Source organism: Neolamprologus brichardi, chromosome 22, assembly GCF_056152115.1.
Source record: "Neolamprologus brichardi isolate AB-2024 chromosome 22, ASM5615211v1, whole genome shotgun sequence".
Taxonomy (NCBI): domain Eukaryota; kingdom Metazoa; phylum Chordata; class Actinopteri; order Cichliformes; family Cichlidae; genus Neolamprologus; species Neolamprologus brichardi.
The window spans coordinates 34,955,838-34,968,833 of NC_142124.1; the positions used below are offsets into that span (position 1 = coordinate 34,955,838).

The 12,996-nt window shown below is 41.3% G+C and overlaps 1 protein-coding gene across 1 annotated transcript; it reads left to right on the forward strand.

The window, feature by feature from the left end:
• The first annotated feature begins 101 nt into the window (after positions 1-101).
• Positions 102-12,811, forward strand: gtf2h4 (general transcription factor IIH, polypeptide 4). Its single transcript, XM_087834986.1, has 14 exons — positions 102-257; positions 448-636; positions 782-886; positions 1,744-1,875; positions 2,359-2,541; positions 4,475-4,583; positions 7,778-7,846; positions 7,994-8,077; positions 8,520-8,673; positions 9,036-9,166; positions 9,855-9,902; positions 10,001-10,079; positions 11,792-11,853; positions 12,258-12,811. Exons 2-14 carry the CDS (start codon positions 521-523, stop codon positions 12,366-12,368), a joined length of 1,383 nt encoding a protein of 460 aa, XP_087691112.1. The 5' UTR covers positions 102-257; positions 448-520; the 3' UTR covers positions 12,369-12,811.
• The last annotated feature ends 185 nt before the right edge of the window (positions 12,812-12,996 follow it).

The window sequence follows — 12,996 nt, forward strand, 5'->3', positions numbered from 1 at the left end:
AGCATCTTTTTAAAAATGTCCCCGGATGTCAGCGTTTCCAAACTAAATACAGCAGGCGGCGACATAGCACCCTTCTAATAGTACGATCTCAATTAAAAGCAACAGAAGAAGAAAACGACCAATGAGAACTTTCCTGTTCAGGTCACATGACCTGGAAACATGGCCGCTTCAGAAAGCTGAGAAAGCTATCGAGCAATAACAATTACTTTGAACAGCACAAGTACTGATCTAGAGGAAGACGTCGGTTTACCTTTACGGTAAAAGACCTTTTTATATTTGTATTCACGTGGTAGCTTTGTGTGGCTCAGCTGTCCTGGTTATAGTCCAGTTATACACGCAGAATATACAGAAATAATCCACAGAATACGGAGTCTTCCGTCAGATCCTGTCAGATCCGCGTGTCTGACACAACGGCAGAAGCAATTTTACATTTTTGTGTTTCTAAAGGAAATCTGGGAGCCTCGTGGGCATGAAGTAGCTTTACCGCGTTTCCTGAAGTTCCTCTTTGCTGCTGGAGACCATGAAGCTGCGCGTCCAGCTGCAATGCAAGAACCTGCATGAATACCTGAAGGAGCTGAGTCCGGAGATTTTGGACAGACTCTACAACCACCCGGCGACATGTCTGGCTGTGTACAGGTGCGTGCCTGTGACTGGTTCTGCACCATCACCGTCAGAAGCCAAAAGCATCTCATGCCTTTCACACTTTAATCGTTTTTTTGTTATATAGAAAGTGCTGAGCGAATTTTCTTCCCTGTTTTTTATGTGTTTTGATATTTTACAGGGAACTCCCCTCTCTGGCAAAGAATTATGTGATGCGCATGCTGTTCCTGGATCAGCCTCTCCCCCAGGCAGCTGTGGCATTGTGGGTAAAGAAAGACAGTCAGAAGTAAGTTGCCTCTGTTGTTCTGTTGTGTGTCGGTTTGTCAGTCAGGTACAAAACTACTCTGCTGATTCTCATGAAAATAGAAGAGTTAGAGCATGGGCAAAATAACAACCTGCTAAACTTTGGTGCACATCACTGGTGGCTGATGCACGACAAACTCCAAAGTTTTGTTCATTAAAATCACAGTAAATTTCTAAATAGCTCTGTAACACTCTGGTCCTGTCAGCAGATGACCCCAGCCTGGTAGGTCCGAGCAGGAGAGCCCCTGTTTTTATGCCTCAAGTATCAGCCTTGTGTTAGTGCCCTTGTTTTCTACTTCTTTCCTCATTGTTTAAAACTCATCTGAAACATTTGTCGGAGACTAAAATGAGAGCAGGAATTGTTGCCAAAGAGTCAGCAGCCTGTTTGGTTTGTGAAGCAATTAACAGCTTAGCAGAAGATATTAAAAACAAAGATGATGGTAACTGCCATGATTGCTGAATTTATTAGAAGTTTGTTACAGTTTTATGTTCCTCATGTGTGGCTTAGAGGTGTTTCCTAAATGGTTGAATGTAGATTTACATTTATTCTCTTCATTGTGCTCTTTGTATGTTTGGTTCTGGACCGGCAGGTGAGCAGCGTAACACATGGTGCAGATCATTTAACTGCATGACTCGCTGTTCAACCCTGTGCCTCATGAAGTGATTGATAACTGTCAGGTGTGCTCTGTCCTCGGATGGCAGAGCACACCTGTGTTTCTGAAACAGGAAACAAGTTTTCCTCAGTGTTTGCAGTTTGTCTTTGGCATCTTCAGGGGACGCACATTTCAACGTGATAACCAGTTCTGTTCATTGTTTTTTGTCTCTGTCTTCCTCCTGCAGGGACCACGATGAATGTGTCTCAGTGTTGGCCGGTCTGCGCCTCTGGCACAGTCAGCAGCTGCAGGGTGGTCTGCAGGGATACGTTTTAAATCCGGTGTTTAAAGACAACCTGAGGACAGCTTTGCTCGGAGGGTACGTCTGCCACTGTGAAAATACCGATTAGTCATGGCGCTGCAGCATCTCTCTCTCTTAGGAACTGTTCTTTGAAAAGTGAAAACATGGTTACTATTGGCGACTGTCGAGCCTTTGAGTCGCCGAGCAGCTGAATAGGGGAATAATGTTGACGCGCCTGTTGTTCAAAACGTCAAAGTTCCAGATTAAAAACTTCTTTAGTTGTTATCAAATCCTTAAAATCCAGAAAAACAGCGATCAAAAACTTTCTAAGCTTGAGCGGTCAGCAAAAGTCAACTTCCCCCATCGGGACGTGAACAGGTGATATATCACTATTACTATTACTGACACCACGTGACCCACAGCTACGCCTATCCACAACAGTTACTGGGCCCAAAACTACGTCAGTGAGGTCACCTGTTACCTGCTTGGTTTCACTTTCTTTCATTCCTGCAGGACCAGTGTTAACCAAGAGAGCCAAATCATTGTTGTTTCAACACACAGGGGGCGAGCTTGGGCTGATGAGGGGAGCACGCTGGGCCCTGACCGCCATGCACGAGACATTGAGAGTCTCGACCGCTATGCTATGGAGCGCTGGGAGATCATCCTGCAGTTTATGGTGGGTTCTCCCAGTGCTGTCAGCCAGGACCTGGCACAGCTTTTGGTTCAAGCAGGCCTCATGAAAAGGTATGCAGTAGTCTTTATGTCACATTCACATTTTCCATGTAATGTATGTGAAAGTAAGAAGATTCCAGATTGTTTATTTGCCACATGCAGAGTCGTACAAGTACAAAACACAGTGGAATGTGACTGTGCAAACATTATAAACTAGGGATGCAACGATACCGATACTGGTATCACTGGTATCGGGGCCGATACTGTAAAATGTGTGTGTACTCATACTCGTAAAAGTTAACCGATACCATGAACCGATACTAACTTATTTCATTAATCAGAGGGTGGCTTGTCATTTCTGTTGTAGTTTTTTAGATTGGCCACTAGGGGGCCAATTATTATTTTATTTATTATTTATTTAATAATAATTATTTTGTTTGTTTGTTTATAATATGGACACTCTGCAATAATTTAAAAGTTTATTTTATTCTCAAACCTAATTTGTATTTATTTTATTCCAAACAGAAGTGTTTATTTATTATTCTGAAAGCTCGAGACAGTGCCAATAGTTCAGTGATATTTTGTAAAATTACAATGTGGAGACTCTGCAATAATTTAACAGAAGTGCTTATTTTTCACTTGAAATTTTTTTGTGGTCATTTTTATTAAGATTTTATTTTTTATCGACGGGGAATATAATAAAACCTGTCTTCCAATTAATTGTATTTGTGTGTGTGTGTGTGTGTGTGTGTGTGTGTGGTAGAAGTATCGTTTTTTGTACTCTGTATCGGCAAGTACTCAGATCCAAGTATCGGTATCGTATCGGTTTGAAAAAATTGGTATCGTTGCATCCCTATTATAAACAATAAGTACATTTAAATTAAAAATCTGCAAATGTACTTTGTGCCATATGAGCACTGCAGAGCGAAGCAAGCAGAGTGGCCAGAGTAATGTAACAGTAAAAACTCTAAAACAGTAAAAATCTGCATTTACAGCTCATGTGATATAAATGAAATTCAGCATTATAATGTGCTCCAGTCAAAAACATCTGCATTCTTGCCAGTGATGGTTGTTACTGTGCGATGTTGTTGGTTTTCTCTATGAAGAAGTGTTCATGTTTTTATTTGTAGCCCTGTGTTTGCTTTGGCTGCAGTCAATGAAATAGTCAGTGTTGAAAAATGAAGGAAACTTGAATCCTCTGGCTGTTGTCTGATGGTGATTGGACTATTTAATGTGGGGAAAAGTTGGTACTCATATCCTTTAGAAGCTCCAGGGACGGGGCAACGTAATAAAAAAGAGACATGAAGGCAACATTGATAAATTAGGTTTTTATTAATTTTTGTTTCATACTAATTAAACTGAAAGAGCCACTGTCACCTTCAAAAGAAAGGAAACACTAAAAGTTGGTCCCTAAACAGAAGGCCAGTCACACACTCGTCCTCACAGACCAGTCGTCACCACACACAGCTCACCAGCTGAAAACCAGAAAGGCTCTCTGGCAGCTCTCCTTTCTCTGGCCTCAAGTACTCTAGCTCAGTTGCTGGGTAGAGTCAGGCGCACCTAAAGCTAGACACATGCAGTGTAAATTCATTTAGTCTGTATTCAGTGACTTCGCCTGTACATGACGTATGAGTATTCCAGCTGCCGAGCCTGATGGATACGATTAGTAACCACTGACGCTGTAGGTTGTTACTGTAACCGTACAAGACAAGGAAGCCCAGGGCAGACATCAAAGGAAGGCTTCAGGCTGGGGGGGGGGATGATGCGTGCAGTGTGAGCTCAGGTGAAATGTTATTAACGTGTTGGGTGCGCCTGAGTAAGAGGAAATCCAAAGTGCACAGCTGTAACGTTGTATGAAAGAAGTAATAGTAAAGAGCAGACTATGCTAAAATACATTTTCTTTCATCTCCATGGCGTTATGGGAAACCCGCCATGGGGAGGGTTTGTTGGCGAGCAATGTTGGCGCTGTATCTCACGTTGTCCTGATTTATTCTCCGACTGTCAGTGAAGCAGGAGAGGCGCCCTACATCACCTCAGCTGGCTTCCAGTTCCTCCTTCTGGACACAGCCTCTCAGCTGTGGTACTTCACCTTGCAGTACCTCAAAACTGCTCAGGTACGCCTTTCTGCTACTTCACCCTGATCAGGTTTAAGCTGGTTTGACGAGCAGCTCGTTCAGGCTCTAGAGTCTGTAGCCTGTCATTACTCTGACTAGCACGTGTTCAGGCAGACGGGGCTCTAGTGCTCGATGCAAGCTGCTGCAGACGCCGGCTGCAGATGCTGGGTGCGGACGCTACTTTGGGTCACAGAAATCTTTTCTAAGGATATCTGCTGTATATAGTGCACATACTGGCCTGAAGGGCTGAGCTCTGTGTGTGAATCTATTTGTGAGACAAAGTGAAACTTGGCAGTTGTGAATAACAATGAAAACTGGGCAGCATCTTTGCATCAGCGTGTAAATTGATTTTGTTCCCACGCTGAATCAGCCATCGTTTCCCTGTGAAGTAAGAAGAACATCTTCAGCTGAACCAATCAGACCCATTTAATCATAATCATTAATCATCCTGTCGCTCCACGTTGATTAAAGTGAACAATGAATCCTGATGTAACATAATTAAAAGTATAATTATGGATAGAAATACATTTGTAAAGCTTGTTGAAAGACTGTCCTTGAGGTGTTTATTCACCAATGATTTTAGTTGTCAGTTGCCTAGCAACTAAAGCTCGACCTGAGGACATGCTCGATCCGTGTCGATGAAGTTAAGCAAACACTCAGAGCTGCAGAGCTGCACTTGTTTCCTGTTCATGTCCAACAAGAAACACCACTCTGCTGGTAAGTTTGCTGTAAAACACAATAGTTTATGGTTACATTAGACTAATATTAATGACTACAAATAGTCATTAATTATTTTTAATTTAACCTTTATTTAAACAGGAAGATCCCACTGAGATTAAAAACCTCTCTTTAAGGGTGACCTGAGCCAGGCAGGCGTACAGAAATACAAATCATGTAAAGTATATAAAAACGCTATGAGCCACCTCTTAATTGTGGATCAATGTTGAACGCATCATTAATATCGATTTAAAAAGAGGAGATCAAATCTGTGCCCATAGTTCCAGATCCTCCTCTTCTTCAGCTGCTCCCTTTCGTGCTCTCCACAGTGGTTCATCTTCCTCCATCTCCTCCTGTCCCAGCATCCTCGTCTGTCACACCAGCCCTCTGCATGTCCTACATGCATGAACCTCCGCTCAGGCTTCCCCTTTTCTTGCCTGGCAGCTTCATCTTCATCATCCTTTGTCCACCATATCCACCCTCCCTCCTCTCCTGCTATGAGCTGTTCCTTATTTCTCATCCTGTCCATCCTGCTTACTCCCAAAGAAAACATCTTCAGCATTTTTTGTCAGTGCAGCATCATACGTGTGTCTGTGTCCTCTGTGTTGAATTAAAGTGTTAGAGCTGAAGCTCCAGCCTGAAACGGACCAAAGGTGTTGATCTCACAAAAGTGCTGGTGGAAAGAAACTGTCCATCAGGATTGAGGAGGTTGTAGAAATGACTCTTTCTCTGTTGTAAGACCTCAGCCCTGCTGTGTAAAGTGCCGTGTGGTGCATGCAGTGATCCAAGATGGAGTTTGTTTGTTTTCCTTTGCTTGTTATTAAATGCTTAAATGTGTAAATGGGTTCAGAAGCAACAGATCAACAGCTTTGGCATTGATAGATTTAATGGAAAAGATAACAGAATGTATGGATAATAAGAGGTATGCGCTCGGCGTTTTCTTAGATCTAAAGAAGGCGTTTGATACTGTTAATCATGAAATTCTATTAAAAAAACTGGAAAAGTACGGGTTTAGGGGAGTGGTTTTGGAATGGTTAAAAAGCTATGTTGGGAATAGGCAACAATATGTACAAATAAATGAATATAAATCTAATTTGATGGATATAGCTTGTGGAGTACCTCAAGGTTCAGTACTGGGTCCAAAAATGTTTATTATGTACTTAAATGATATCTGCAGAGTATCGGAGATTTTAAAGTTTGTAATATTTGCAGATGACACCAATATACTGTGTTCAGGTGTGGAATTGCCACAGGTTTTGGAGATGATCACACAGGAATTAACTATATTAAAGAAGTGGTTTGATATAAATAAATTATCATTGAATCTAGATAAAACCAAATTTATGTTGTTTGGAAACCAAAAGAGAAACATCAAAGTAGAAATATGTGTTGACAATGTATATTTAGAAAGAGTAAATGAAATAAAATTTCTTGGGGTGATCATTGACCACAAGCTCTGTTGGAAGCCACATATTACTTATGTTCGGGGGAAACTGGCACGGGGCATTGCCGTCCTGGGGAAAGCAAAGCATATGCTGGATCAGAAAGCACTGCACATTTTATACTGTGCTTTACTACTGCCATATATGAGCTACTGTGTGGAGGTCTGGGGAAACACATACAAAAGTAACACACAAACAATAACTGTAATACAGAAAAGGGCCATTAGATTAATAAATTATGTGGGGTACAGGGACCATACAAATGCACTCTTTGTCAAAATGCAAGCTATTAAATTCCAAGACTTGGTGAAGCTTAAAACAGCGCAAATAATGTATAAAGTAAGAAATAAATTGCTTCCAAAAGAAATCTGTAAATTGTTCATAGAAAGAGAAGGTGGGTATAACTTAAGAGGGAAATGGAATTTAAAAATACAAAGTGCTAGAACAACTTTAAGAACGATGTCTATCTCAATTGCAGGAGTTAAATTATGGAACAGTCTAACAGAAGAAATAAAAGACAGTAAAAACATAAAACAGTTTAAAGTAAGATATAAAAACCTGATTTTAAATAAGTATAAGAATGAAGAAAACGGGGTTAACCCAGGACGGTGATGTTGCTGGTAATGGTGTTGTGGTTCTTTTTGGTTTTGGTTTGTTTGTTTTTCCATAACTTGTGTATCTGCAAATATACACCTTCTGTATTTTTCATATGAAAGAAACTATACCCTGGTGGGGATTGCTAATTTCTTGTTTTTGATTTATGTATGTTTTGTTTTGTTTTGCTTTACTTTTGTTTCATATGTTGTTTGTTTAATTTAAGACTAAAAAAAAATAAAAAATGAAATGAATGAGAGGTAAAACTTGAGGGGTAGGGACAAATAAGTAAATACTTCTGCCTGCTCCTTTTCAAACAAATAATGGAATGATATTTTGTAATGATTGTGAAGGCTCATGTTTGAAATGTTTGAAATAAAAATGAACTGAACTGAACTGAACTAATTGATCGACTCATATCTCATACTTTGTGTCTTGTAGTCCAGAGGGATGGACCTGGTGGAGATCTTGTCATTCTTATTCCAGCTCAGTTTCTCCAGTCTGGGCAGAGTGAGTGCACAGCAGTTAGCATCTGTTTGACTTATTTATTCATTTTTTAATTGATTATTTTTCCTGGGGTGTGTAAAAAAGCAATATAACTGTGCTGTAATACGATGGTCTCAGGTCGTCCTTTAACGTGCTGCCTGTGTGCCGTAGGATTACTCGGTGGAGGGGATGAGCGAGTCATTGCTTACTTTTCTGCAGCACCTGCGAGAGTTTGGGCTGGTGTTCCAGAGAAAGGTGAGCTATTGAGAAGAGCGTTTCTATAGAAACGTGTGTGTTTGTTTTTTACATTTTGTGTTAAAGAATCTTACTTTGTGCAAAAAAACCAACTAGCTGTTCGAATGGGTCGAGCTTTAATGGTTGTGGCTTGATTTTACTTAACCAGTTGTTGTTCTCCTTCAGATTGGTTTTCTTTCTTTTGTAAATAAGAAAGTGTAGAATCATCAAAAACAGAATCATTCCTACTGTTTGACAAATTTGGGCATTTAGAGGTTAAATACAGCTTACAATAAACACTTCGTGTTACGTAGCAGGGTTGGACTGGTTTGATTACGCTGTCACCACAACGAGCTGTGGAAGGCAAAATAGTTTAAATCTGTAGAGTTAGTTACCAGAACACTATCAGTAGTTAAAGTCTGGTTTTGGTTGTTTTTTAATGCTTCCATCTTCTGCTCTTTAGAGGAAGTCCAGGAGATATTATCCCACCAGGCTGGCGATCACTCTGGCTGCAGGAGTCGCCAGCAGCTCCTCCTCTAACCTGGCTTCCAGTGCTGGGACTGGAGATGCAGGTTTCATTGTGGTGGAAACCAATTATCGTATCTATGCCTACACAAGTATGTGTGAACACCTCAAGACTTTTCACATCTAGTCTCTAAGTAACCTAAGTAACCAGATTTCTTTTGATTAAGAGGGTGTCAGGATGGTTGAAGCTCCATTGTAAACTGACCCTGACTTCCTTTAACTGTTTTAATGCACATTACGCAGCTGTAGTCAGAACTGAAACCCAGCAGCATTGTTTCTGTACAACGTGCAGACAGATGTGTGTCTGAGCTGCAGCCCAGAGTGGAAGCAGGGCCCAGCAGCTGGTCTGGTTGTGTTCATCAATGCAGTAGCATTTTCCCCTTTGTTTCCTTTGAAAGGATGCACAGCTGTCATACAGAGCCTGTCCAGACTTGTGTTTGTGTGACTCTCACAGATTCAGAACTTCAGATTGCTCTGGTGGCTCTCTTCAGTGAAATGCTCTACCGCTTCCCCAACGTAGTTGTGGCTCAGCTGACGAGGGAGTCTGTGCAACAGGCCATCGCCAACGGGATCACTGCACAGCAGGTACTGCTGCACTGGGCTCACATCCTCTTTCACTCCCCTGTACTGATGAGCCACAGCAAAAGCACAAACTGAACATTAGATTGGAACAGACACAGAAAGTAATTATGACAGAACATTAGACTCACTCCCGTGTGCGTTGCCACCACAGAGCTGTCACCTTCATGGCTGATGTTACAGAAGAAAGTGAACACTGTGTGAAAGAATTAGCTCACATAAACCTTTGATTTCCTCTTTGGAAACTTTCAGCAACAACTTCAGGATCACATGTCTTCATGTCTTCCCTACTTGATTTTGTGTGAACACACACCTGAATCCAGAGCAGCGAATTGTCAAACAGTATATTCATTGTTTTTAAATGAGTAATGTTTAGTTTTGTGATTCATCTAATTGAAGCCCTATTAAGGAACGTTTTATTTTTAGAACGTCCTGATGAGTAAAACCTTAGAGGGAGCACTTGTTTTGACATTGATGCGTACGGCACGAAGCGGCGCACACAGGCCACAGAGAAAACGTACATTTACAATCACGGGCAATTTATTTAAATCTAAAATGCCACAGCAAACCGGGCAGGTGCAAGTATACCCACCGCTGTGGATAACTCCAGCCTGGGACAGTCTAGTCCCTCTGAAGGAGACTGGCTCCAGAGCTCCAGAGCTGAGCTTTTACATTTTGTGTTTCTTCTGTTCAGATTATCCATTTCCTGAGGACCAGAGCTCACCCTGTCATGCTCACTCAGGTACAGCATTGACTCTTTTTGCAGTTCAGTCCAGTAAAACGAATAATGAACAGGTTAATCACTCTGCAGAGTGTCCTCATCCTCTGTTGTGCTTTTAGACCCCAGTGCTGCCTCCAACTATAACAGACCAGATCAGACTGTGGGAGCTGGAGAGAGATCGCCTGCAGTTCACAGAGGGTGAGCATGTTTGTCACGTGTGTTCAAAACAACACTTAACACTACTTGTTTATTTTCTTGTCTTCATAAATTTGTTGTAATGTACATATCCACTGTGCTAATTACAGGCGTGCATCATGCTAACAAGTAGTCTGCTGCTCTCACATTGTTTTCAGTTTCACATTAAAACCTGTGGTAAAGGTGAAAAATACCGTGAAACATCTCCCTGCAAACTGTCGCTCACTCAATGTTTTCTCCTTTTTGGACTGCTCTGTGTAAATGAGATTGTGTAGGACAATCCCAACAGTCATTTTAATCCACTGTTCTTTCTTCTTCTTTCTGATGATGCCCAGTTCACAATCAGCAGGTCATCTGGGTGATGCCTAGTTGCCTAAATGCATTGTGTCGCTGCCGTGTGATTCAGTCATATGCTTTAACAAGTAACAGGTGTATCTAATGAAGTGGCAATAAACAGCAGACTCTGTACATGTACTTTCATCAGTGAGTGGTTCCTTGGCGCTCTCTGTAACGTCTAAACTAGGGATGCAACGATACCAATTTTTTCAAACCGATACGATACCGATACTTGGATCTGAGTACTTGCCGATACAGAGTACAAAAACTGATACTTCTACCACACAAACACACACACACACACACACACAAATGCAATGAATTGGAAGACAGGTTTTATTTTATTCTCTGCCGATAAAAAATAAAATCTTAATAAAAATGACCACAAAAAAATTTCAAGTGAAAAATAAGCACTTCTGTTAAATTATTGCAGAGTCTCCACATTGTAATTTAACAAAATATCACTGAACTATTGGCACTGTCTCGAGCTTTCAGAATAATAAATAAACACTTCTGTTTGGAATAAAATAAACTTTTAAATTATTGCAGAGTGTCCACATTGTAAACAAACAAACAAAATAACGAAAGTATTTGGCATTGACAAACTCCCCATCTGCCCGTGGATCATCAGTCCACTGTGCCGTTAAACCGAGGACTGACATCGCACACACTGCTTGTCTTTACCTCTTCAGAAAGTTTTGGCACCATTATCTCCCTGATGTGTGGGCGGCTGGGAATTTCATATCGCGGCTCGAGTATGCTGAGAAGACGGTGCAATCCTATGTTTTCCACGGCCGGCATTGGCTGGTCATCCAGAGCGATAAAATGAGTCGAGCCTCTGTTATTTTAACTGCCCGTGGATTTTCTCTTGACATTTTCTTCGCTTTTCCAAAACCTGAGTTAAAGTTGGCTGTTCCACACTGCTGACATTTTGTTTAGCCTAGCTACAGCAGCCTCCAGTTTCTCTTTTTTATCTGGAGCTGCCAGTCTCACTCGTCTAACCCTGTGCCTGTTTAGTGCGGGATGTCCCCCTAGTGGCCAATCTAAAAAACTACAACAGAAATGACAAGCCACCCTCTGATTAATGAAATAAGTTAGTATCGGTTCATGGTATCGGTTAACTTTTACGAGTATGAGTACACACACATTTTACAGTATCGGCCCCGATACCCGATACCAGTATCGGTATCGGTGCATCCCTATTCTGAACCATCATTTTATTCTTCCTGCCTGGTGACGCTGCACTCACTGCTGACAGAGACAAAATAGCTGAGCTGTAACTCTCATTGCATGAACTCTACACTATGATAGAGGAAGAGAACTGATGTTGTGCTGATGTGTGCGTGCGTGCGTGCGTGCGTTGTCCATGTCTCCTTCAGGTGTGCTCTATAACCAGTTCCTCTCCCAGGCTGACTTTGAGGTTCTGCGAGACAGAGCTCAGGTTGGTTTGTTTTTATATTAATACCAGAATCATAACAGATTAATCTACTGTGTCATGTTTTTAAGGATCTTTAGTCAGTTATGCTGCTTTGATTTTGAGGTCTCCAGCATTGCTTGTACCTGCTGCTCCAAGACGCTCATGTCTTCATAATGGACGTCCTGCTGCACAACAAAACATAACAAGTTGTAAAAACAAATTTCCTTAAACATAACTCCTGTATTGGTGTTACAGCACAAGAGCCAGTGAAGTTGTGCCATATTTTCACTGTATGTATTCATATAATTACATGCGATCGACGTGTTGTAGTTACAGCAGATGGACATCTTTTTATGACTTTCCTGTTCATCAAATGCCAAGCCTGTCTTTGTAGCCTGCTGGTGTCTAACACAGGTGTTCTGGTGCAGGGCCTGGGCTGTCTGGTGTGGCAGGATGTGGCCCACAGAGTGATGGTGGTGACACCACAGGGACACAGCGAGGTCAAGAGGTTCTGGAAACGTCAGCGATCTCACACGTGAACGGAGGAGAAATGTGGCTTTTCTTGCTTTCCACTACCATCACCGTTGTTAGTGCGAGAGGAAAGTGAAGATGACTTTTTTATAACATGCTAGCATCTGAGTATTAAACTGAACAGTTTCTGCTCATGCTTTCCTTTTTGAGTAGCTGTGTGGATCCTATACTCAGAATCAGGTTTTGATTACTGAGTTCTTGAAGACACCCTTTGGACTCTAAGTCGTGTGGAACCTCGACTGTAAATAATCGTACAACTGGTGGAGTTAAAGTGAAAAAGCTGACAGCAATAATGGAACCAAACTCAGGAGATTAATTTGTAAGAACTTTATTAATTGATCTGTTTGGTGTTGTGACCTGAAAACGAAGTGCTCAAAGACACCCTGTACACGCTGGATAAGGATTGTGGCTTTTTATATTTTGAGTTCAGAATAAAAGTTGTTGAATTATATTTTCACAATAATGTTTTGAATTAACTTCACATAATACCTGCTTGAAACAACAGACACTTATCTTTATGCTGATATTGCCACTAGAGCAGCTTTTTTTGTGACTGTGGAAGTCTAACCGGGACAGTATGGTGTCTTTTAAGTAATTGCTGTTTGAAGTACTCATCCATATTCAGTAAAATATAGT

Coding starts and splice junctions, on each gene's coding strand:
- gtf2h4 (XM_087834986.1), top strand. CDS start 521: ATGAAGCTGCGCGTCCAGCTGCAATGCAAGAACCTGCATGAATACCTG. Junction 1,876..2,358: donor AGGACAGCTTTGCTCGGAGG/GTACGTCTGCCA, acceptor TTCAACACACAG/GGGGCGAGCTTGGGCTGATG. Junction 4,584..7,777: donor AGTACCTCAAAACTGCTCAG/GTACGCCTTTCT, acceptor TGTGTCTTGTAG/TCCAGAGGGATGGACCTGGT.